At 37.8% G+C, this 19529-nt stretch overlaps 4 protein-coding genes across 4 annotated transcripts; all 4 read right to left on the bottom strand.

The window, feature by feature from the left end:
- Positions 1-84: 84 nt before the first annotated feature.
- Positions 85-18705, bottom strand: LOC109185749 (UV-stimulated scaffold protein A homolog). The gene is made up of 3 exons (XM_019335705.1): positions 18414-18705; positions 2379-2592; positions 85-2148 (listed from the first exon to the last, which is right to left on the bottom strand). The coding sequence occupies exons 2-3, from the start codon at positions 2565-2567 to the stop codon at positions 325-327; spliced, it is 2013 nt and encodes a 670-aa protein (XP_019191250.1). The 5' UTR covers positions 2568-2592; positions 18414-18705; the 3' UTR covers positions 85-324.
- On the bottom strand, positions 5239-7170 carry LOC109185779 (aspartyl protease family protein 2). The gene has a single exon (XM_019335730.1). It carries the CDS (start codon positions 7025-7027, stop codon positions 5600-5602), a length of 1428 nt encoding a protein of 475 aa, XP_019191275.1. The 5' UTR covers positions 7028-7170; the 3' UTR covers positions 5239-5599.
- LOC109185787 (cyclic pyranopterin monophosphate synthase accessory protein, mitochondrial) lies at positions 11807-14186 on the bottom strand. The gene is made up of 4 exons (XM_019335737.1): positions 14004-14186; positions 13223-13350; positions 12190-12796; positions 11807-12142 (listed from the first exon to the last, which is right to left on the bottom strand). The coding sequence occupies exons 2-4, from the start codon at positions 13322-13324 to the stop codon at positions 12075-12077; spliced, it is 777 nt and encodes a 258-aa protein (XP_019191282.1). The 5' UTR covers positions 13325-13350; positions 14004-14186; the 3' UTR covers positions 11807-12074.
- Positions 15955-18417, bottom strand: LOC109185760 (transcription factor bHLH13). The gene has a single exon (XM_019335714.1). The coding sequence runs from the start codon at positions 18042-18044 to the stop codon at positions 16173-16175; it is 1872 nt and encodes a 623-aa protein (XP_019191259.1). The 5' UTR covers positions 18045-18417; the 3' UTR covers positions 15955-16172.
- Positions 18706-19529: the final 824 nt, after the last annotated feature.

Raw genomic sequence — 19529 nt, forward strand, 5'->3', positions numbered from 1 at the left:
AAGCTGAGCTTCAAAATTGAAATTATATACTCTTTCCAAGTGTTAATGCTCTGATCATGGCATGGACTAACCTAATTGCCAAAATTTGTCAATCGCCAATGAAACTTGAATAAAAACATCAAAACATTGTCTAAAGTCTAAACCAATTTACAATTTGCTGAACTAAAGCCAAAAAGGGAAGTTGAAGAAAAGAAGGGGAAAATTCAATACATCTCAATGTACATTCGGTTAAAAGACTGAAAAGTATGTATATATATATATATATACACACACAAATAACATCAAGCAACCTCTGAGTGCATGTCACAGAGAATCCTCATTTCTCTACCACTGGTTTGCAAAAGCTTCTCGGTAATTTGCTTCCTCTGCTACCGTCAACTGTCTTTGTGTAGCATCTTTTGCCCGCGAGTTCAGAAGCTTCTGAGCTAATCTGTCTCTAACGCTTTCTTTCTTTTTCAACATAGATGCAAGGGTTTCTTTCTTGTTTCTTGCAGAATATTTTGTCCCATTGGTAGTATGCTGATCTTCTCCAGCATAAGAATTCGAGGAAGATGCAATTGCAGCATCACGAAGAACAGCTTCATTGTGTTCTCGTACCTTTGCAAGCTTTGCTCGCTTCAAATTCTGCCTCTCGTGTTCTCTCTGCTTTGCTTCACCTTTATCCCTCTCTCGAACATTCTTCACAGCTTGCCTGGCCAATTGCTCCACCATGTTATCGCCCGCATGAGTCATATCACCCATTGAAGGGCATTGATTGATGGCATTTCCTTTGTCTTCTGTTTCTGATAATGTCTCTTCTGTCAATGGGCCTTGAAGAATTGGCTTTCCTTCATCATCTCGAGGAATTATCAGTCCATGAAATGGACAAGCTCTCAAGTCTCTCCTCTGACAAAGTCCACCTTTCCTCAAAGGGGCACGGCATGGTTGGATTTCAACAGGATCTTCTCTATAAACAGTCATATGCACATGCAACTCTGCAATTTTTTCTGCAGGAATAACAGCATCATGGTCTACCCTACCCCAGTGTCCATCAAGATCCAAACCCCTTTGGTTAGCCAAGACATCCCGCTTTGAGCCCCAGTTGTCCAAGAAAGAGCTCCAGCCCGTGACTGGAGCATTAAGTAAAAGCTCACTACGTAATGGATTTGATTCACCACCAGTGTCCTTTTTGACCTTGAAGGTTCGATTTCCCTTGGGACATCTATCACTGCCTTCAATAGCTTCACATCTCACCTCACTGGGATTTGAAGCCAAAGCACGGCCATCATCATTGTTTTGTGTCCCAACAGGTTTTCTACTCTCAAATGATCCAACATTACCATCTTCCCAGATGACTTGTTCCTCAAAACAGGTAGTTTTTGAAAGAGTGCAAGCTGAGGCTTCTTCACATTTTGCTTTTACTGATTTGAGGTGATTTCGAATATCAATAAAGTCCTTCAATGTAGAGTCCCTAAACCTGGTGTCTTCTGTTTCCACTCTTATGAGAACTGATATCCATTCTTGCACAGCAACTATATGTTTGGTGATTAGAACCCTATACAGTTCCCTCAGTGCATCAAAAACAACCTTATTGTCAGTACTCTCCCTAACCTTTTCCCCTTCTTTCAAAGAGTCATGGCGAAGTTGTCTCAGTTCGGGGTTGCGGAACTCTTCAATGTCTTCATCATCTAACGGAACCAATGGTATATCCTCTTCATCCTTTGTGTTAAGAATGTTTAAACACTGGCAAATTTCATCAGTTGTTGACTGAATCTCATATTTGATTGAAGCAAGATTGTCCTTCAAAGTTTGAAGCTTCTTCAGCAAAATATCCTTTGTCCTCGCCTCTCTTTCTCTTCTCTCCTGCTGGATGCGCAATGCATTTGCTTGGAGATTGGGAAATTGAAACCTAAGCGTATTTTTGAGATAATCATACCCCAACCTAAGCTGCCTGTAGTGAATTCCAAATGAGGTGTTCCATTTTTCCAAGAACTCAATAGCCTTGGAACGCAAAACAGATGCAACAGAAGCAGGGGCAGGGAGGGGTAGGTTCCTTCTGAACCCTACACTCAAGGTTAATAACTGATCTAAATTCTCAACGAGTATAGCCCGGAAAAGCTTTGACCTCATGAAGAGTTCATCTATAATCAAAAGGGAGAGATACCTAACCTGCAAAAGATAAGAAGGAAAATGAAATTTCATAACGTTTGAGTGCAGCAGCGAGCGTCATTGTTTCTCAATTCCAAGTTTGCAAAGAAAAAGGTGGGAAAATTAAATTAAATGAAATCCTATAATTAGCCCAACCCAACAACATCGAGATATGTAAACCATTAACCATACATACAAAGAAATTGGAGTAAACGTATGAAAGCATATACGGTAGGAAATGATAAGCGTACCTGAGAGTGATCACGTTTCATGAGGGACATTAGGGTTTGGGCGGCAAGTCGTAGGTGGGAGTCGGAGTAGCGGACGAGAGATTTGATGCCTTTGAGAAGGCGCGGGTCGACTTGGGGTGTGGTTGAATTTGTTGCTTTCTCTATAAGCCCTAACACCATCCTCTTCTCATTATCACTCTCATCCTCCATTATCTTCTTCTTCTTCTTGAAGTCCCTGCAGCGCAGGAAAATATGTAATTGAAGTGGTTGTTGGCTCCAGATCAGAAATTACACTTTATGCATTCCCATTAAGGAGAGGCCTACTTCTAAAAGCCCAAAATGGATATGGGCCTCTGAAGGCATTTGGAAATTGGAAGGGGTGCGGATCAGATCTAAGGAAACCAAATTACTTTTAACTTTGTATTTGACTAACCAACGTACCAGTTATTTAAGCAAAGTAACAGTAGTAGGTGGGAATGTCTTTGCAGACAAAATTCTGTGACATTTTATTTAATATTTTACTGAACATCGAACAGAGACATGTGTGTAAGAGAGAGAAGATGAATGGATGGATGTCTAACTAAATCATTTGCATTCACATCTCACAAGTGTGGACTGTGGAGGTAATCATTATATTATTCATTAATTAAATTGGCATCCAATCTAGAGTATAATAATTAAATAAGATATATATATTTATTTATTAAAAATAAAAACCTACATTGTACATCGGTTTTCTTCAATTCTCTCTGTTTTTTAATAGCTAAAATGATTAAGTTATTGAGTTGTGGTGTAAAAGTTGAAATGTGTTGTACTGAGGAGGGAGGAAGGCAAGGACGAGGAAATTTCGTGGAGACATGAGCATGTCGTAGCAGAGCAGAACCAAAAAAGCTTTTTTCTTCTAGTACTAGTACTACTTACTTCATGTTACTTGTTACCAAATGTTTGTTTCTTTTGTTTTGGTTCCAATAATCATATAAAATAAATGGCATGGCATCGGGTGGTTGGGTCCCATCCAGAAAAGGACACGAGGGGCCGGAGATTTGAAGTATGGCGGTGGGTACTATACATATTGTATAGTATAGTTGTTGATTTCTTGGAGTCACCGTCGTAGTGGTAGTGGTGGTGTATGTACATTTATGTGATGAATAATTGAAGTTCATCTCCTCGTCACTCGCTCACATGTGCTCCCATGTCGCTGTCTTTCTCCCACCGCAATATATGCCCGTACCGCACCTTACATTGCGCCCTTCCTTCATAAGAGCATCGACATCAGTTAGAGAGAATTGGGAATAATGTATGCTGGTCTTTTTTCTTTTCTTTTTTCTTGCCATTATCTTGACATTTGCAGAAGAATTATTTTTGATATTATCTTTGCTTCCCATCTGTTGAAGTGCATATTATTGTACTAATATCTCCATATTATGCTTTGATGTGGATGCTCTAATGAAGAAGAAGTATTTAAATTTATTACAAATGAACAAAAGTTGATACCCTTCAACTCCACTTTAAAATTCAATTTTCATCGCATTAAAAAAAATAAAATCACATCAGAATTAAAGAGTACAATGCAGATTATAGAATTCAGAGTTGAAACCTTCCTCAAATTGGGCAGAAGCCCAGGAAGCATTATATGTTGTGAGGACGAGGAGAAATAATGAATGAATGGAAAGATGGCCAGCTCAAGCTAAACTAATAGGTACTGTATATCGGCAAAACAGAAAAAAAAAATGTCAGAAGAACGCTTCCAATAAATTATATTTTACATCACAAATTATATTTTATATTAAATTAATTAAATTCAAATTAATAAACTTTTAAATTTTGAGAAATTAAATAATTTTAATGTGGAATAACCTTTAGGGGGCGTTTGGTTCAGGTTATCTAAGATAACCAGGGTTATATTTGTTTAGTTATGTAACATTCCTATGTTTGGTTGGAGTTATCTAACATTCCCATGGAATCAAAGATAGCCTCCACATCAGATTTTGGAGGGAATGTGATTCCCCCATCTTCTTTAGGTAATGTGAGATTCCCTTGGTTATTTGCTTACTTTGTCATTCTCTTACTATAAAAATATTATTTTGTTGCTATTGTGATAATATCTTTTATGTTGTTGAGTTTTTAATTTTTATATGGTAATAAATAATAAATTATATTATTATAATTACATATTTTATTATAAAATAATAATAATAATAGGTGTTGCTTAGAAGATGAAAATTTTAATTTCGTGGGTAAAAAAATTAAAATAAAGCCTTTTGAACTTCATACACATGACATATGTAAGTAAAATATTCATTACAACATAAACATTAACTCTTCAACCAAACAGGTTTATATTACATACCTCAGTTTTAACCAAACACAGAAATCTAACATTCCCAGGAATCTAACATTCCTGGCAATCTAACATTCCCTAAGGTAATCTCACATTCCGTGAACCAAACGACCCCTTAGTCTAATGGATTGAAAATGAATAAAATTTAATATGAAAATATTTTTTTGATGTGACATTTCGCGTAAATTTTGAGCGTTTTGCCAGTTTTGGGTTAGCGATGGCCTAACGGCTAACACATTAAATACCGTACCAGTAGCACTACCAAGCCTTTATTTTGTCCCCCTCTCCACGGCTTCGACTTGAAAAGTAAGAAACTACTTCCCTTCTCCCAAAGAAACTACTTCCCTACCACTATCACTACCACTGCGCATTAATATTCACAAAGCAATGCATCATGAAACATCACAAATCATACTCTCGACTGGGAAAACTTAAGTAATCAGTAAAAGAAAAAGACTTTTACTAACGTTGGGAAAGAGATGATATCATATCATATGACTCCCCATTAAGGATACATCTTATCTTATATGTTATCTTAAATAAATAAAAATCCTCATGCTCCAAATACATGATAATGGAGATGGTGGTTCACCCAGCGAGAAGAATACAAAACATACAAACACCAATTAATTAGGTTGCATAAGTGTGTACGTAGTTACACACACATTTTCAGAGTAATAATTTACTCACCCATGTGACCATTGCATTGCATTGCATTGCGATGCTCCAATTTTTGTTCATAAATCATCATATCCTAGTAATTCGATTCATCCCCTCTTTCCGGAGATCCAACCAAAATACCCCACTACCTACTACATTTATAATTCAAAATTAAATATAACTGAAATTAAAATCCTCCAACAGGAATAGGAAACAGATATTTGGGAGTAAATTAGAATTATTATGCGCACCCACTGGCAGCGAACCCGAGTCTAGAACCCGCCAAGTCGAACACCACCCGGAATCCTTGTTGCTGGATGTTCCCAATTATGGATAGCCCGCTTGTTGTCCCCGCAAACGCAAAACAGAACTTCCCCTCCGTATCCACCGGAATTAAATAGTTCGCAGCCGGAAGTGATACGTCCGCTCCCCGGAAATGCAGCACCACCGTCGGCACCTTCACTTCTGTTTTCCCTGACAGGTCGAAGCACGTATCGAACAACGAGAACTCCGATGATGGTTTCAGGTCCGAAGCCCCCTTCCGGAATGCATCTCTCATTGCCACGTACGCTGCCCGGGTCAACCGGGTTACCGATGTACCCGAATCCACTATCACTCCACCATTTCCTGTCGGATCCAGCTTGAATACCGAGGGGTTAATACCCCGGACCCTAGCCCCTCCGATGCTAATTCCAGTTAGCTCCACGTAGTAGAAGGTATCCAATTTTGGGTTGGTGAGCAGAGGGGTAAAAACCGCACTTCTGGAAACCGCCGAATCACCAAAAACTATTGAAGATGATGGCCTAGAGGAGGCGGAGGAGCGGTCCACGAGGCAATACGAGAACTTACGCCCGAAACGTCGACCGGCCTGACTCGGAAACGATAATCTCCCCCTCCCCAGTCCCAATAGACCGGCTGCTCCCACGAACAAACCTTCGTTGTCGTGACCGCAACCCAGTGCGACGTTTCTCACTCGCGTCCTCCTGAACGTCAGTGTCTCGGTGGAAAAGTCGCCGACGGTAAAAGAGCCATCGCCGTAGGACACTTGGTAGAGGCACGTTTGGCGCTTGTTGCAGCCAGAAGAGTCGAGACGGCGACAAAGGGGAGAGTCACACTTAACGCCAACAAAGGAGGATGATTTGCTGGGATCGAAAACCGGGTCTGTCTGGGCGTAGCACTTTCTGCAAGGGGAGCACTGGAGCCAAACGACGTCGCTTCCAGTGTCTAGAACCATGAAAGCGTACTTGGGAGGAGTGCCAACGCCAAGGCGCGTGAAGTACTCACCACTCCCCTGAGCAAGCCCGGAAATGACTGAGCTACTGAAGTCCCTTCCGCGGGTGGCGTTATGTGGTGGTGCGGCGGCGGCGAGCAGGGAAAGAGCCTTGGCCCTAGCTGCATCGCGCTGTAGGCGTTTCACGAAGAGGGCCTTGGGGGTGGCATTGACGGCAGCGGAAGAGATGAGGTCGATATGGTGTAGGTCAAGGGAAAGGGTGTTTTCGGAGTCGTCAGGTTGAACAAGGGTTTGAGAATATTGGGGTTTGGAAGAGAGGGAGTAGTGTTGAGCGGTGGGGAGAGGACGAAGCGAAAGGGTTTGGTAATCGAGGGAGGCGAAGATGGGATGGCAAGAAAATAGGAAAAGCAAGAAGAAGGCGGAGGAGAGGGCAGCCATTATTGAGAGAGAAGAGAATGGAAATGGGAGTGGGTGTGGTTTGGGAGCATAAATATTGGGTAGTGGTGGAGGCACAAAGGCAAGCCTCAGACAGTGTGTATTATGGAAATTGGTCCAATCACAATCTACTGTGCGGTGTGTGAAATCTGCTATCTGCTATCTGCGCTTTTATTTTATTTTGGAATTTTCCGTTTAATCTCCGTTCCCGTTTCCGTCTGCTGGAGTAATTCCATTTCCATATGAAAATTACTTTGACCCTGTTTGGTAAAATGGCTGTTAGCTGATTGTATTGATTTGAAGGTATAAATAGTTGATAATATTAGCTGATTGTAGAAAAGTGTTTGGTAAATTAACTGTTACTTGATAGTTGTTTGGTATAATTTCTTTTCTCAAAAAGCTAATTGAAAAAGTTGTTTGGTGTAGCTTTTTGAATTTTAGCCTTTTGAAATTACAAAAAGCTAATTAACCAAACATTTATATTGATATTTTAACTAAATCAAACAATTAATAGTGATTAAATAAGCCAAAATTGACCTATAGGCTAATTTTTTACCAAACAGGGTCTTTGTCAACTTCCAAAAATTTACTTCCAACTTTTATTCTCATTTATATTTAAATTTGATTAAAGAAAAAAATGATAAATATCATAGCTTTTATTAAATTGAGCAATTAAATCATGTCAAATCATAAAAAATAGAAAACGAGCATATGAATTAGGACTAGAGGTATAATTACTATTTTCATATTTACAACTTCTAATTACTCTTCCGTTTGGTATATTCTGTTGTGAGTTGTGATATTCGCTTGTTATTTAAAATTTATTTACTTGTGCTTGTTGGGTTTAAATTACTGTAATGTAATATAGGATTGGATTTACATTTGGGAAACTCTTAATAAGTAATTAAATTACTGTAATGTAAATAAATAAAGCATTACACCCCGCCGCTAACTTTTGGGTATTTCGTGGCTTTAGCAATAAATTGACTACTGTCCCCTACTTTTGCTGCTTTCTCCTATTTATAATAATCAAAACCAGCTGGACAAAAGTCATTCACTTTGTTACTCGGTTTTAATGTGATTAGTTGTAACAAATATTAACAAGCTTAAATTATCAATTCTTTTCACAATGATGCATACGCATGTTAGACTTCCAATTTCAATAAATAATCAATTTTTGTTTTCATTAAACAATTATTAAAAAATAACTTCCACTTTACTCTTACTTCCTCCTTCATCACAACAAATTATTAGTGGTAATATATCAACTTATTTTATTTTCCTTTTTCTTTTCATCCAATATACATGCCTGGTAGGAGTATTAAACTTTAGAGGGATGCTTTACATTTCCTATATTAAAAAAATAAAATAAAAATACTATTGATGGTAGGGATCCAATAACTTAATGGCATTAATGACCTAGAATATATGTTAGCGGTCTAACCCTCAAAATTAACATGGTCAATATTTAAATAGCATTAAAAGATAGTTACAATAAATTAAAGATTATGGTCAAAAATCATAATTATCAAAAATATCATCAATCTTTTCAAAGTCAGAGTCATAAATACGACAAAAACATTCATTATTTTTTTTACTATACAAATCACCCAATTAAGTTCAAAGACCTGCTCTCTAAAATGTTCTACAAAAGTATTCATCACTTGAGACAACTACATTGTACATATACAAACACTCTATTATAGCGAATTTAGCTTGACATAATTAAAAAAGACTTGTGACTTTCATGACAAAAATTCTCATATCTATTTATTTTTAACACTAAATTTTATTTTTTGAGTTTTATGATGGGCTTCCCTAGTAAAACCAACAATTATGAAGTGCAAATCAACACATTTTATTCTCTTGCTTTCATGTCCAAATTTACTTGGGATGAGAATGAGTGAATTTATTTCTTTTTAAAGTGATTGAAAATATTGATTACCCAATTCTATAAACTAAAACTATAAAGGACGTTTGGTTGGAGAGATTTTAAATTATCTTCCCACTTAATTCTCACCTAATTTCAAAGGCTATTAAATTCCGTAGTTTGGTTGGAGGGAATTGCAATTCCCCCATTTTCATGGAATTAAAATCCCATGTCTCCTCCTGGGATTTTAATTCTTGGGAAAAAAAGATAGTGATGAGTCAAAATTACCCCTTCCTTTTTTAACCTAAAATTAATGTCTAACAACAATAATGGACATTTTGACTTTATACTACTTATTCCCTTTCAATTCCCATGTATACCAAACATTGGAATTGAAATTCTCAGTAATTATATTCCCGTCAACCAAACACTGGAATTTAAATTCCCATTTTATTCCCAGTAATTCAACTTCCATGAAATTACAATTCATTTCTCACATAATTCCCCTCTTCCAATCAAACCCCCTGTAAAGGTATTTGAATAATTGGATGCAGGTTAATCCCGATCTCCTTCCATCTAAGTTGATCTTATAAAAAACTAATTATGAATCAAGTAATAGGTTAGCCATGAAAATGTGTATTAAAACTACTTGCAAATCATTTATCTTGTTAAGCCCCTAACTACCATCATATTTGTTGCTTTTCCCTCTACCCCAAACCTTAGCTAGTTTGGCTATTTACTCTAATCTAGTATAGGTGAATGACACTTTCTCCTCTAATTCTCCATGCCATGCCTTATATCTTAAATAAAATGTTGATATTTGTTTCACAAGTGTTGTTGAACGTTCATTTTTCTATAGAAAGTGGGAAAAAAATCTTATCCAAAAAAAGTAAAGATATTCCAACTACATATTCAAGATGACAATCTCATTTGTTGAGAGAATTCATGTAATGTCACATTTCAACACCTAATATATAGTTTAGTTAAATCAAATATATGACACTTTCTACTCTAATTCTCCCTGCCATGCCTTGGCTCTAGCTGCATCGCGCTGTACAAAGAGGGCCTTAGCTTGTGGGCAAAGGAAGATATGAGGTTAAGGGAAAGGGTGTTTTGGAGTATTGGGGATTGAAAGAGAGGGCGAAGCGCTAATTGAGGGAGGCGAATTGAAGATGGGATGAGATCGAACAACCAAGAAGAAGAGAACGGGTGTGCTTTGGGAGCATTAGTAGAATGTAATGGCACTGGTGGTCCTGGTGGAGGGCGGAGGCAACCAAGAAGAAGACAAAGGCCCTGTTTGGTAAAATGGCTGTTAGCTGATAGCTGTTAGTTGTTAGCTGAAACACTTAGCTGTTAGCTGATAGCTGTTTGGTATAATTTCTTTTCTCAAAAAGCTAATTGAAAAAGTTGCTTGGAGTAGCTTTTTGAATTTTAACTTTTTAAAGTTGCAATAAGCTAATTAACCAAACATTTATATTGATATTTTAACTAAATCAAACAATTAATAATGGTCAAATAAGCCAAAATTAGCCTATAAGCCAATTTTTTACCAAGTAGGGCCAAAGTTGCAAATCCTCTTTCCTATAAACTCCCTATCTACCATCATATTTGTTACTTTTTTCTTTTTTACTCCAAAAGCAACCTACACACACTTACAGGTACCTTAGCTAGGTTGCCTATTAACTCTAGTGCTATCAGATTGCTCATAGGCTTGTGAGTATCCCTTTCTATGATTGATTGTTAGAAGTGGTTTGAAAATTCTCCTTCATTCTTTTGTAATAATCTTTTGATGAATTTTAATACGGAGTAGTTTAAAAGGAAAAAAAAAAAATTCAGTAATATTTTAAATTTTTTTTTTGGTTTTTTAATTAATGTTCAAAAATTAATAATTGGATGAGGAATACGGTGGATTTAATATTAACTCTGATAAATAGGGCGGGCGAAGAGACTTAAATAGTCCATGGGGTAGGCAGCAGTACACCAAAAATAATAGGCCCCACCCTGCTTTCCAAAATACTCCGCATAGGCGCATATGCATCCATCTTTTTTCTAGCTTTCAATTAATGAAGGCATTAAAACTGCAAAAGTAAAGAGCACTGAACATACACCACAATAGTTAGTACTTAGTAGCAATAGGGGCAAGCAACTCCAAGGTTAAGGGTAGGGGTAGGTGCCCCATGCCCCCCATATACCATCTTTAATTTCATTCATTCATTGAATAATAATATTATAAATCCAAGCCGACAAAGTAGATGCATTATTCAACATTGTTTAATATCTCAACAAATATCTTCTAGTCCGAGGGCGTTCCTGCATGTTGACCAACTGCTCTGCGTATACATACATACATACATACAATGTTAATTAATCAAATGATGGAGAACATGATGATGATGGCCCATTCACAAAAGAGTTGCTTTCCCACAAAACAAAACCGTGTGGGCCTACCTAGTCAAGTCAAGTACTCCGTAATTCATTTCACCAAATAATTAGGGCGGACATCGCGGTAAATGGAAACACCTTTCCACTCCCGAGTCCTGAGTACCACGGCACCACAAATTCAAATTCACTCCACTTTCGGAGGAACAGCCTGTGCCTCCTGTTACATCTCACATCTTTTCTTAAACAAGCTAAGGGAAAACTATATCATCAACAACAATACAACATACAACTTCTTCACGTACCACCCTAATATTCAATGCAACTAAATCCCATAATCTAATCTACTCCTCTTAGACCAGATGTGCTTGCAGATCAGTCACCTCTATGGGCAAATTATGTGCATCTATAGTATAGAAATTATGGATCCAATTCCGTGTGCATCTTGCATAGTGCACACGGTTGCACAGCATAACGCTCCACCTCTATGGGCTTGGGCTTGGGCTTGGGCTGGTGTCATGGGAAGACAAAACTATCACACCAACCAAATCCAACTCATAACAATTCAAGCAAATCCATATAATGAAAATAGAACAACTTCAATTGAATACATAGAAGCTATATTAGGCTCCAGTGACTAAATGCAGAACTCAACAGATGAATGCATTGTGACCAGTTCACAGAAAAGAGTGCAATGAAAAACTTAACAAGTAATCGATGTCATTTACCACATCCAGCTTATCGTTTGACTTGGTATAACAGCATTATCATAGGGAAGATCATCTTTAACTTTCCATACTATCAAACTCTAGAATGTGGTAAGAAACATGACAAGGTCAATAAAGACATTTCCATTATCCTGTAAGGCAATGATCTTCATGAGGCATTTAATGGACTTAACTTTTACACCTTCCAAATGAATAATCATTTTTCCTGGACCAGTCCCCGCTTTTCCCCCCAGTTTTTTGCTCAAGCCTGACATCGGTAATCTGGATATCTTTTGAAGCTGCCTTGCACATATCATATATTGTTAGGCCAGCAACAGTGACTGCTGTTAAGGCCTCCATCTCAACCCCGGTTTTCCCAGCTGTGGCAGCTTCCCCTTCTATTTCAACACTCAAGTCTTGAGGATCCAACTTCAAATCCACTCGAATATGTGTTAAGTTTATATTGTGGCATAGTGGGATGAGGCTGCTTGTCTGCTTTGCCCCATAAATTCCAGCTATCTTAGCCACACCAAGAACATCTCCTTTTTCCATCTCATTGGTTGAAACCAGATCAAACACCTTCCTGCCCAAAATAACCTTGCAACTTGCAATGGCTACTCTATTACTAACCTCTTTACAAGAGACATCTACCATTTGTGCCTCACCTGTGCTGCCGACATGAGTCAACCCAGATGATGATGAGTCATTTTTTGTCATTTCTTGTGGGACAGGTTTAGACGCTTGTGTAGTATTTTGGTTGTTAACAGAACCTGAAAGACTAGATGGAGCGGGTTCACCAAATATGTATTCCATTTCCTGGGAACAACACACTATTAAAGTGAGCCACACAAGACACTTGATTTCAAGAACATCCAGATTCAAAATACACCTATACTATATCATAAACCTAAGAAAGTGAGAGAGAGAGAGATTGAACACCGAAGTAGCTAGTTTGAAATTTGAAAATAGCACTTAGTGCTGAATATGCAACTCTGTAATAATCATATCAGCATAGAAGGAATACATTTGAGACTGTTACGATCATAGCATAGCATAGTTACAATGCAGCAATCAAAAGTAGAGAATCTATTTCGTGAGTAAAATACTAGTTACGGTGGGACGGAATGAAATGCTTGATTTAGATAAGAGCAATTCCCTACGTTTTGTCGTTTTTATAAGCATCGCATCAATGTTGGATTCATAGTCATAATATGGAAATGAGTTGTTAAGAATTGAGAGAACCTTATTGAGTTCTGCAATAGCATTGGTAAAATCACGGTTAGCAGTACTGCAAAAGAACCTCGTTGACGGAGGCAAAGTCGAAGCAACCCGACGAAGAAACATTGTAAGATTGCTTCAGTATGCTTCACCTGTACTCGGGAGAAAAAATCAATTAGGCATTTGAAGAAGAAAATAATAGAAAATAAATTCACAAATTGAAGAAGAAAATACACACCAGTTAATATGCAGAGCAAACAACTTCCATCGATTAGGGCAAAGTAAAATGAATTAAAAAATGTTCAAATACAAGGTTCAAATACAAAATACATTAGAAATTACAATACAAGGTTTATGATGAACTACAGGATAATATTCCTCTACACTATCTCATATTTTGAAATAGGTGTTTGATCAAGAATTGATGCACATGGATTTAAAAACAGTACAGTTTGATCAAGCCCAAAAATTCTGATGAAATAGTGACAGCAATAAATCACTAGCTAGCAGTGCACTCATGGTTGCCGTGTCATTGTGTCAAAGTAAATGGAATTAAAAGTTTAAAACCCATGGAACATGGCATTCAAGTACACACTGCTGCCAGTACTAATATCAAAATTCAAAAACTTAGGGCAAAAACAAAATTAGGGAAATTAGGTAAAAAACAAAATTAGGAAAATTAGGGCAAAACCATAAATCCAATTCCAAAACTCAAAACTTAGGGCAAACAATTTGAACAAATTATTGAAATTAAGATTTATAGTCAAGGGGTGAGAAGTTGAGAACGAGATTACGATTTACGAACATGAGGTGAGGCGGCGACTGGACGGTGGTGACTGGTGAAGACGGAGGCGGCTCACGACGACTGAGGCGGACTGAGGGTGAAGACGGAGACCGGGAGTCCGGGAAGCTGGTAGCAGTGGTGGGCGGTGGCGACTCGTGGCGAGGCAGAGGGATGACCAACACCAAATGAATTTTTTTAAAAAAAAATTTATATATATATATATATATATAACATCCCCAAAGCGACGTTGTCTCCACCCTTGCTTGTAGGGCTGCGCATAACCCGATCGACCTAAAAAATTCGCCCGGTCCAAAGTCCGAAACAAAGTCATCCGACCCCATTCGTATCTGACAAGTTATATCCGAACCGCAGATCAATACGACGATGGATAAAGAATTTCGGGTGGGATAATACATTTTCATATTCGACCCGCCCCCAATATCCGAAATGTAGTTCGTCTCCAATTGGAGATCCGCCCGGCTACGATAGAGGGGAGGGGTGGGGTTGGAATTTTTATTATTATTATTATTTAAAATAATTTATTAATGGATGCACACATCAACGATTAACGGGAAAATAAGTCACTTTTGATCTAATTGCATTGTTTTTTAATTGGATGGTCTATTTACATTTTTTTTTTTGTGTGCAGTTCAGTAACTAATTTGAACATTTTCCCGATTTTTAATATTGTTTCGATCTTTCGGATATGAAGAACAGAGAACAGGCGATGCAGCCATGTAGACGTACAATTGATACAGAAATTAAAATGCATTTTATGAATTTACAGAGATTAAGTTGTGATTTATTGCATTGTTTTTAAATTGGATGGCCGCCTATTTACATTTTTTGTGTACAGTTCAGTGACTAATTTGAACATTTTCCCAATTTTTAATATTGTTTCGATCCTTTGGATATGAAAAACAGAGAACAGGCGATGCAGCCATGCAGGCGTACAGTCGATACAGAGATTAAAATGGATTTTATAGATTTACAGAGATTAAGCTGCGATTTATAAAGTAAACTCATAAAGGTGACTCACATAATCAACGGCGTACTGAAACTGCAATTTGCGGAGTTCGATGTACGATGTGCGAAGCAGAGGACAATCGTCGTCGCAGAAGTAGTAAAGAATGCCTTACGTTATTATTATTATTATTATTATTATTATATATTACTATTGACTCTATTACAATGTAATATATGTCCATACATGTAACTTCTCATATGGGAGAGCCACATAAATGCTATTGAGCTATAAGCTACTTGGCACACCTTATGCCTATTTTGTTGCTTTCAAAGTTACAATTAGAAAATTTAGGGTTATGTATTTGAGTAGGTCATGTATAGTAGGACTTTTAAAAAAAAAAAAAAATAAAATTGTTAGCCCGCGGCCCATGCGAATTTACTTGCCAATATGCACAAGTTATGCTCGCAAAGCCTATATTTTTGCCCGGATAAAAAATTTTAGGTCCTAACTTACCACCGCAGTTTAAGGCCGACATGTTAGCTTCAACCCACTTCGACACCCTTAGTCATATTAAATCCCTAGGATTAAGTACATACACTATCATTAACGTTTAGAAGAAAAAAAAAAAAAAAGGTTTACGAGGCATTGTGTGAATTTGATTTATAATTCTTAATGAGTGCTAATGATAGCGACTTGACGGTGATATCACACGTATTCGTGATAATTAATTTAAAAAAAAAAAAAAACTGTAGTTCTGTAAAACAAGTCACTAATTAAGGTAATCTAGGCATTCAAAAAAAAAATTAAGGTAATCTAAGTACGTATTACATGGTACGTGCTCCGATCCAACTAACAAATTGACGACAGTAAATAACATGTGATTTCATTCATTAATTTCATGTTCCCAACGCGGTTGTTGTTGCGCATAGAGAGAGAGAGAGAGAGAGAGAGAGAGAAATTGGAAGAGCAAAGTTTGGCCACCAAACACACCCTGAGTAACTTTCGGAAAATGATCTAATACGTATGTATTAATATGTATTGGCATTGCTAATGAAGAGCAGAAAAATTGCTACATTGTTTTGTCAATAGATTGTTATTTTTTCTATTTCCTGGCTTGAACTGGTGGGTGTAGTATAATAAACAAAATCTCTGCATAAGCGCATTAAACCTTCTCAATTTACTACTACATTCTTAAGCTAAGACTATGTGTGCTGCCATAACTGTTATAACCCAACAACAGATGACAGCCGCGGCTGCTGCAGAGAGCTTGATGATTCGCAAGAAAATGCAGCAATCAACTTGTCCTTTGTCAGCGGCTCCGATCCACTGGACTTCACCACAAATGTGTGCAACACCGTATCCGTCCCTGCAGCCACTTTGGACTCAACAACTCTGATCTGTGCCTCTTTGAATGCTTGGATGATTCTTGATACCGGATGGGTTTCCAATGGGCAGCTCACCCTTACAATTACTTCATTCTTACCCGCTTCAATACTGATGTTGGGAACTCGGTGGTGGTTTTGAATCTCCGAATTTGGACTCGTTTCTCTTGAACTACTGCCTCCCCCCACTCTCTCCCTCTCCAATTCCAAGTCCTTGAGTTTCTTTTGTAGCTCAGTGATGTAGGCAATGGCATCTCCTAGGAGGGAAGCTTTGTCCATCTTGGAAATGTTTGGAACTACTGCTCGTAGTGCATAAAACCGCTGGTTCAGCTTTTCCCGCCGTTGTCTCTCAGCTTCTACATGATTGAGGGGCTCTTCCCTTCCATTAGCAGGTTTCCGTCCTCGTTTTCGTGGTCTCTTCTCGTCGAGCAGACCTGGGTGGTCCTCCTTGCATGAAGCAGCAGCTTCAATATCCGAATTCTCTGATTCAACGGTAGGGGAGGAGTGTGAAACAATGGGCCTTGAGGTTGCTCCACTGAAGTCTATTTGCATTTGTGCAGCAGCAGCAGCAGGTTTTTGTGGCTGAAAACTGTTGAGCCTAAAGTCATCTCTTGCTGCCCCCCCATTAACAACAAGCTCTTGGTTCTGTGGACTGTAGATCTCTACTGCCTTCCCTGGCTTCAAATTACTGAATTGGGGCCAAGATGCACTGTGAACACCATTTCGTGGTGGTGGTGGTGTATTTAAAAATGCCACCCCATTCCCATTTATGTATGCATTCCATGGCCTATCCTCTGCTTTCCTAACAGCATGTTGTTTTTCCTTGTTAAATTGAGGAGGGCAGCAACCAGAGTTTAAATCCTGACCAAAAATTTTTGGAATTCCATCCGGGCGGTGCTCATTAACCATTGGACTGGTGAAAGCATCTTTCCTGTCGTCCATTATGACAGGTATAGGTGCAGATTGCTTCGCTGCTCTGGAAAGTGAAAGTGAAGAGAATGAAGAGAAGCAAGCTTTGATTGACTGCAACATGTCCAAACTCTCCTGTATGGATCTCACAGACCCCAATTCCACAACCCCTACATCAGTCGGAATCAAGACAATAGTTTGCATTCCAGCCAACTTTGCAAGGAATGATCTAACACAATATTCTATAGGGGAGTTGAGAGCATCATATAACCAGAAATGCTTGCCAGATCCAAAACACTTCCCTGGACCACCTTCTCCCTTAGGAAAAGAAAAGTACATGGAGGCAAGAAAGAACATCTCAGTATCTGTAACCCTATCCAATCCAAAAGCATAATTCTCTTCATCAGCTTCCCCAAACATCATATGTAGCTTCTGGATAGCCCTCTTCCTCATCCTCTGCTGGGTCTCGTCTTCTAGACGCAGATTCAGAATCCGGGTACCTTCAGACTCCTCTCCTTCGCTGGGCTCCCTGCAACACCCATCACCCCATCCCAGCACCAGTTCCCCCGACTTAGAACGAGAAAGTTGCCAAAAAATTGCATAATTCCAACTAAAATTACTTGCGTTGGGATGCTCCACGAGATCTGAAAGCTTTGTCTGTAAATTCTCATCGTTTCCCACCGCCATTAACGAGCACTGAGCCGAAACCGAGCTCGAAATCAAATAATCAAAAGCCTTAGTCCCCAACACCGCCGCCACCATGGCTTTGTCCTCGTCACTCCACGACAAGTTCACCATAGCCATCTTTATTAATTTAAGCCCCCACCCGCAAAACACCTCTAACTCTTCACTCCAAATATCCAATTTCTAGATAGCCCAGACACACAATAAAAAGACGACGAAATGAATAAAAGCGACGAAATACTATGCCTATTTCCCCAAAGCTCCAAACCTTCACATTAAGAAACCATAGACACACAAATCTCGGCTTTCAACCACATAATTGATCTTCTTCTTCAGAAATATACAATCCGTCATAGCTCTATTTTCAGATCTCATAATCGAAAGTTTTTTACATAAATTAGAATAGAACAAAAAAATAGACACAAACTTTTCATGTACCAATGCATATATAAGAATACAAATCAAGGAATTGAAGAAGAAAATACACACCGGTCAAGATGCAGAGCAAACAACTTGCAGTAATTCTCTTCGTAGATTGGGAATTCTATGCTGGAAATTTTATTTTGTTTTCAATTTTTTTCCTGGAAATTTTATCTTTTCTCCTTCAAAGGGCAAAGGGAGAAGAGAAAGAAGAAAGAGAGAGAACGAGAGAGATATAGAGCGCGTGTATGCGTTTAGGTTTGCTTCGCTTTCTTTCTTTATTTTTCTAAATCACAAATGCATGTGTACTAACTGCAGTTAGTAGTTTATGGGTCAAAAGAATAACCATGGTTGGGTTATACATGTGAAAACTGTGAAAGTGTGAATCCAGGGCTTTTATTTATTAATTATTTATTATTACTTTATTGATTGGATTTTTTTTTTTTTTTGCTCATTAAAGAGTTTCAAATTTGTTATATTTCCGTAATCATAATAGGGAGTAAGATTTAGCTCATTTAGAGTTTTTTTTTTTTTTTTTTTTTTTTCTATAACATTCCATAGTTTTCAATATTATAATATTACGGAGTATTTCATATTTGGGTCATTTAATTAATTTCACTTATTAGTGATATAAAATAAACTAATACGGAGTATCTTTTTTGGAATACAAACTATTGGTTATTGATAGGACTGATAGAGAAGCAGTCGGCAGCGGTGTTTTCTCTTTTTCTTTATTCTTTTTTTCTTTGATTGATAAATGTGAAAAAACCAAACAAGTCTTGCTTTTACACGTGTGTGAAATTGTGGCGATAAACATGTGCATCCACAACCGCAGCTAAGCACGAGGCTCGTGTAATCCATGCACTGATTTTTAAAAAGAGCAATATTTTCTTTTTCTTTCTTCCTTTTAATTATTTTACGGAGTATTTTCTAGGGGAACGTTATGCGGTGGACACTTGCTCACCATACACATGGTAAATACAGATAGATTTATAATTTCTATACTATAGATTCATAATTTTTATATTGTAGATTCATAACATCTATATTGTAGATTCATAATTTCTATACCGTAAATTCATAATATAGTTATGTGATATATGAACATCGATTCATAATTTCTATAATGTAGATTCATAATTTCTATACTGTAGATTTATAATTTCTATACTGTAGATTCATAAT

This window comes from Ipomoea nil, unplaced genomic scaffold (genome assembly GCF_001879475.1).
Source record: "Ipomoea nil cultivar Tokyo-kokei standard unplaced genomic scaffold, Asagao_1.1 scaffold0188, whole genome shotgun sequence".
Classification (NCBI taxonomy): Eukaryota; Viridiplantae; Streptophyta; class Magnoliopsida; order Solanales; family Convolvulaceae; genus Ipomoea; species Ipomoea nil.

Excerpts from the sequence above, each read along its gene's own strand:
- LOC109185787 (XM_019335737.1), bottom strand. The coding sequence starts at position 13,324 with ATGTTTCTTCGTCGGGTTGCTTCGACTTTGCCTCCGTCAACGAGGTTC. Across the intron at positions 12,797-13,222 it reads CTATTGCAGAACTCAATAAG|GAAATGGAATACATATTTGG; the intron begins GTTCTCTCAATT and ends TGTTGTTCCCAG. Across the intron at positions 12,143-12,189 it reads CAGGAAAAATGATTATTCAT|TGCCTTACAGGATAATGGAA; the intron begins TTGGAAGGTGTA and ends CATGAAGATCAT.
- LOC109185779 (XM_019335730.1), bottom strand. The coding sequence starts at position 7,027 with ATGGCTGCCCTCTCCTCCGCCTTCTTCTTGCTTTTCCTATTTTCTTGC.
- LOC109185760 (XM_019335714.1), bottom strand. The coding sequence starts at position 18,044 with ATGGCTATGGTGAACTTGTCGTGGAGTGACGAGGACAAAGCCATGGTG.
- LOC109185749 (XM_019335705.1), bottom strand. The coding sequence starts at position 2,567 with ATGGAGGATGAGAGTGATAATGAGAAGAGGATGGTGTTAGGGCTTATA. Across the intron at positions 2,149-2,378 it reads TGAAACGTGATCACTCTCAG|GTTAGGTATCTCTCCCTTTT; the intron begins GTACGCTTATCA and ends TATCTTTTGCAG.